General features: G+C 44.2%; 1 protein-coding gene across 4 annotated transcripts in view; it reads right to left on the bottom strand.

The window, feature by feature from the left end:
- Positions 1 to 949: 949 nt before the first annotated feature.
- The window catches only part of cep112 (centrosomal protein 112), a 144344-nt gene continuing 139293 nt past the window's right edge, over positions 950 to 6000 (bottom strand). For all 4 annotated transcript variants that reach the window (XM_019868675.1, XM_019868666.1, XM_019868691.1 and 1 more), the window contains one exon: positions 950 to 1911. In XM_019868675.1, coding sequence (XP_019724234.1) covers positions 1680 to 1911 — 232 coding nt within the window. In that variant the 3' untranslated portion in view covers positions 950 to 1679. The remainder of the gene's footprint in view (positions 1912 to 6000) is intronic.

Below are 6000 nucleotides of genomic sequence, written 5' to 3'. Positions count from 1 at the left end.
GCTCTGTCTGGCAGATTGGGAGCTCGACTGTTATGCGTCTGATGCGAGAACTTGCATGGAAGCCAGCTCGGTAGCAATTATAGACTTCGGCGAGTCTCGTCCACTCTTTAGGCCGTGATTCAGTACTTGAGATTGGTTTTAGGTGTTGAGACTGGTATTATAATTTCTTTTGGGGGCGGGCGGAGAAGCACTTCATCTCAGAAACAATTGTCTTTTCAGTCTGTCTTGTTTCTGACTCAACCAAGGTGATTGGACCCGGTCTTGTTTTTGACTTATGGTTTGAAGTGGTCTTGACTGGAAAGAAGCTTGAAGTGCGGAAGTAGAGGATGTGAGTGCTGGATGAGAAGGAAAGTGGGGAAGTCTTGTTGTCAGCAGACTCCAAAGGCATGCTGGGAATTGAGGAAGACAATTAAGAGTGAAGTTAAGACTGACTTTGAAGTAGGACATGGTGCATAATACCCTTAAAATGCTAAGGGATGGTAACAATCCTCCAGTTTGTTTGTTTTTTTATGGGAAGGAGGTGGGGGTGGGGGTGTGTAGAGCGAGGAGTTTGAAAGGGTTCAGTTTAAGGGGAAAAAAGGTTGCATCATTTGAAGCGCCAATTGAGCCCGGAACGATGCGTGTTTTTTTTTTTTCCTAAAAAAAAGGTTTTGGAATGGCCAAGTCAAAGTCTGGATTTGAATCCAATTGAGATGCTGTGGTGTGACCTTAAACGGGCAGTTCATGCTAGAAAAATCTCCAATATGGCAGAGTTGAAGCATTTCCACGAAGAACAGTGGGCCAAAATTCCTCCACAGGAATGTGAAAGACTCATCACCAATTATCGCAAACGCTTGATTTCAGTTATTGCTGCCAAGGATGGCACAACCCATTATTAGATTCAGGGGGAAATTACTTTTTCATGTAGGGACAGGTAGGTTTAGATTTTTTTTTTGTGCCTTAATGAATTAAATTGGCACGTATAAACTGCATTTTGTATTTCCTTGGGTTGTCTCTGTGTAATATTAAAATTGTTTTGATAAACTGAAATCTGTGTGTGAAAAATATGCAAAGAACACAGAAATTAGGAAGGGGTGGGAAAAATACTTTTTCATGGCACTGGAAAGCAACACTTGTTGTCTGCATCCCAGAAGGAGCAGTGGAAGGCAATCTGTGCAGCACCAAACCCAGATCTTGTGTCAGCACCTTGGTCAAGGGATCTGGCTGTAGATTGACGTATACTGTGGTGAAAACCCACACAAGCATGAAAAATGCAAAATTCCACACAGAAAGGCCCCAAAGTTGTTCTTTCTTTCAATTCTCGTTGCCGCATAGAAGTGCCGATTGTCTGTCAACCAATTTTAAGACTCTTTTTATATACTTTCAAGCTCTGACATGTCATTTTTGCATATTTGACGTGGGACCGTGCAGGGTGTGGTTTGAAGTTGGCAAATTTGTTGTGTTTGGCGGTAGTATCAGAGGCAGAGACTGACGTCAAAGCAAATCTAATTATCTGAATGCGCAACGTCCGCAGCAGCTGTAAGCTCTGTCTGGCAGATTGGGAGCTCGACTGTTATGCGTCTGATGCGAGAACTTGCATGGAAGCCAGCTCGGTAGCAATTATAGACTTCGGCGAGTCTCGTCCACTCTTTAGGCCGTGATTCAGTACTTGAGATTGGTTTTAGGTGTTGAGACTGGTATTATAATTTCTTTTGGGGGCGGGCGGAGAAGCACTTCATCTCAGAAACAATTGTCTTTTCAGTCTGTCTTGTTTCTGACTCAACCAAGGTGATTGGACCCGGTCTTGTTTTTGACTTATGGTTTGAAGTGGTCTTGACTGGAAAGAAGCTTGAAGTGCGGAAGTAGAGGATGTGAGTGCTGGATGAGAAGGAAAGTGGGGAAGTCTTGTTGTCAGCAGACTCCAAAGGCATGCTGGGAATTGAGGAAGACAATTAAGAGTGAAGTTAAGACTGACTTTGAAGTAGGACATGGTGCATAATACCCTTAAAATGCTAAGGGATGGTAACAATCCTCCAGTTTGTTTGTTTTTTTATGGGAAGGAGGTGGGGGTGGGGGTGTGTAGAGCGAGGAGTTTGAAAGGGTTCAGTTTAAGGGGAAAAAAGGTTGCATCATTTGAAGCGCCAATTGAGCCCGGAACGATGCGTGTTTTTTTTTTTTTTTTTTGGTGTCGAAATAGATAAAAGTCCGCGTGGGAGCCGTCGCCCACCTGTGCAGTTTAATGATGGGATGAGTGTGCGGAAGATCGACGTGGGAAAGCGATGTGTCACAGGCATCTACTGGGAGTGGGATGGCCAGGAAGACATGAAAGGTTGCGAAGGAAGGTAGAGAAGAAATAGAAAATGGGAGAAGGGAGTGGGGGGAGTTGTTGAAGGTTATTTATGCCCCTCCCTTGTTTTAATCCCATTTTGTGCTTGACTTTTAAGTCTAGCAATGTATAGAAACAATGTCGGATGCACTGTCTAATCCCGTTTGGGCCATGAAGCCGGCTCCACTCTGACAGTTAATGACTTTCATTTCCTCTTCTTCTGGCAATCCAGCCGGCACGCCGGCACACACTTCACAGGCCAGACGCCACTTTTTTTTCCTCCATGCTTGACAGGATGGCCGCCCTTCTCCCAAATCAGCCTTAACCCCAAACCCTGGACTCCCTCACTCATCCTTAATCCATCACTTGACCCCCACACCCCCCGGCTTCTTCCTCCGTGCCTCCGGTGAGCTGATTAACTCACTCGCTCCTTCAACTGATGCCACATTTGATTCCTCACCCCCTCCCCTCCCCCACTTCCCCCCAACAACAAATTCTGTATTTAAACTACTGTTTTCAACCACCAGAAGCAAAGAAATGCTACTTCCTGTGAGATTGTAGTCAGGATAGGGATGTGACGTATCGGTATCCTTTTATTGTCATCAATAGCTCAATGCAAATGTCGATGATTTATTTGCGTTATTCGTTCATCCGTCCTTCCATTTTGCTCATTAAGGCTGTGAATGAACTGAAGCCTATCACAGCTGAATTTGGGCAAGTGCACCCCGGACTGCTCGCCCGTTCATCACATGGTACATATAGTAAATTATCCACTGGAACTACTTTAGAAAATAAAACCAAAAGTTCACTTGTTTTACTTTAAAATATGTTCACATGTCTAATTAACTTTTTTTGTTTATTCTGTGACAACCGTGGCGTTTACACGTCCAGTGTGGCGTCCAGTTTAATTGGTAGCGATCGTACAATAAAATTGATGCATTATTTTTATTGGGTATTCTTGTGTGTGAGTCAGCAGGATTCAAAAGATGCGCAGTGCAGCTGCGGGCATTTCGTATTTTGGCGAAACGGACAGTTAATAACTTGTGGCGATGCTTGAATGGAATAAGCGCGCATGACAGCCATTGTTTCACCATTCTGAAGTAAATTTACTCTGTATAATTGGTCATGGGCGGCCCGGTGGACCAGTGGTTAGCGCGTCAACCTCACAGTGCAGAGGTACCGGGTTCAATTCCAGCTCCGGGCTTCCTGTATGGAGTTTGCATGTTTTCCCCGGGGCTGTGTGGGTTTTCTCCGGGTACTCCGGTTTCCTCCCACATTCCAAAAACATGCATGGCAGGCTGATTGAACACTCCAAATTGTCCCCTATAGGTGTGACTGTGAGTGCGAATGGTTGTTCGTTTCTGTGTGCCCTGTGATTGGCTGGCAACCGGTTCAGGGTGTCCCCCGCCTACTGCCCAAAGACAGCTGGGATAGGCTCCAGCACCCCCCCACCCCCGCGACCCTTGTGAGAATAAAGCGGTTCGCAAAATGAATGAATGAATGATTGGTCATTCATACCAGTTTTTGTAATGAATATCTTTGTAGACAGGCAGTGAAGCTGTTGAAGTGAGAAAATAATGAATTTCCAAATAATTCGGGACTTGAGTGCTCAGGGTTTCATGTCCGTGTAACAACCGTAACACCGAGTAAACCACGACGTTCAAAAATCTCCTGCAAACCTTTACGGCTGAGTCAACTATATTTATTCATAGCACACTGCAGGAAGGTTTGATTTGAAAGCATATATCATTTTTAACTAGTTCAAGTTTTGGACTCACATGTCACACTCCTTGGGCCATGTTTTCTACCAGTAGTGCGAATAAATAGAAAATTAAAGTGCATGTTGTTCTCCATATTGGCCTCTCGGCTGAAACCGGAATCAGACAGCACATTGCGAGCACAATTACACAGACACAACCCGCTGTGCCTTCGCGGCTGAAGCTATATTGCCTCTAAACCCGCTTTCAAAGCACACAGCTGCATATCCTTTTCACTGCTGGAGTGACAGGGCGAAGAAAAAAAAAAAAAAAACAAGAATGGCATGCCATAAATACCATCGCGACAAAGTATCATATGAGCCGGCGCAGAGACAAAGGACTTAATGGGAGACAGTAAAATAGCACAGGTGATAAGTGTCACTGTCGTGTGTGCGCTGATAAACAGGTTTATTTATGCGAGCGGGCAAAAGTAGGCCTCCTTTGGTGTGACGTCTAGAAAAAAAAAATATATGAATGATGTCATTCAGGTGCCAGTGTGGTGGGGCGCAAAAGAAATCAGCTAAGCCCTGACCTTGAGTCACCTCCTTTTTACAGTCTGATTTATCTCGGCCTCAAACGACCTGTCGCAGGAACAGAAGAACGCTGATAACAAGGGGGGGAAAAAAAAGCTTTGAAGGAGAAAACGCATTAACCAAATAATCTCCATTTTGGACAAACACGGTATCATAAAGTGATTTCATATGGCCCCCCCCCCCCCCTTTTTTTTTTTTTTTTTAACTCAGCCTATAAAGTAATACCAGCATGACTCACTAAATTGTCACCGGGCAGCCTTGAGTGTCACGCTACTGTAAAACAAATCGCATATAAGTCTCAACGACCAAACCCTTGACAACAGTCGGCCCTGTGATGTGCAGATAAGCGGGCCGCTTTCATCCTTTAATGGTTGCCGCTCGGTCCACCCAAATGACAACCGGGGCTTTTTATTTACACGCGCACAATTACTGAGCTTATTTTGGCGGGAGACAATCAATAAGCTGTCGGCGCAATAAGCGAAAAGATAACCAAAAAGGCACACGGACTCATTTGGGGGGAATCGGTGGCCGTCGGGAGCGACATTGGCAGTCATTCAGTCACATCAAAAAGAACAGAGCTCATTGTGCGGCGTTATCTTAACTTGGGCAAAATGACGCAACTGCAGAGAGTACCTACCTCTATCTTAAGTGCAAAAGTTTATTTGGGAGAAGGTCTTTCTTTATTCAAATGCATTTTTTTTTATATGGGCGGAGCTGCCAGACTGGAGATTTTTGATTCAATGCTCAACGGATAATTGTTGCTTTGAAATAGTGCCAGCTTATTTATAGGCGTCTATTTGAGTGTCTTAAGTGCAAAAGTTTATTTGGGAGAAGGTCTTTATTTATTCAAATGCATTTTTTTATATGGGCGGAACTGCCAGACTGGAGATTTCGATTCAATGCTCAACGGATAATTGTTGCTTTGAAACAGTGCCAGTTTATTTATCGGCGTCTATTTGAGTGGAGGCTTTTATTTGTAGCCATTCAAAACCTTTTTTTTTCTCAACTTCAGAGGCCATTATTTGAAGGAGGCGTCTATTTGGGAGGAGAACCGTAGACCTGTTTGCATTGACTGTGCCTAAATACTGAGACTTTTTCTCTCTTACTGAAATGCACAGGTGTTTATTTGAAGGAGGCGTCTATTTGAGGGGAGGCTTTTATGAATAGAAATGCTTGTGCAAGGGGTGGAGCTAACCATGCTACCGTCACTTGATCAATTGAGTTAATTGTCAGTGTTCACTCGTGTCAAAATACTGTCTTGTTTCTGAACACCAGAGGTGTTTATAGGAAGCCGGCATCTTTTTTGTGGGCTCTATTCGAACAACCACTTGTAAAAGGGCCTGATTTATCCGGACTGATGTCAGTCGACGGAAAACTGCTTGAATTCACACTGTGAAAATATCGC

This window comes from Hippocampus comes, unplaced genomic scaffold, assembly GCF_001891065.2.
Source record: "Hippocampus comes isolate QL1 unplaced genomic scaffold, H_comes_QL1_v1.1 scaffold98, whole genome shotgun sequence".
Classification (NCBI taxonomy): Eukaryota; Metazoa; Chordata; class Actinopteri; order Syngnathiformes; family Syngnathidae; genus Hippocampus; species Hippocampus comes.
The sequence above is the reverse complement of the archived record's forward strand: the minus strand, read 5'-3'. Positions and strand labels throughout refer to the sequence as shown.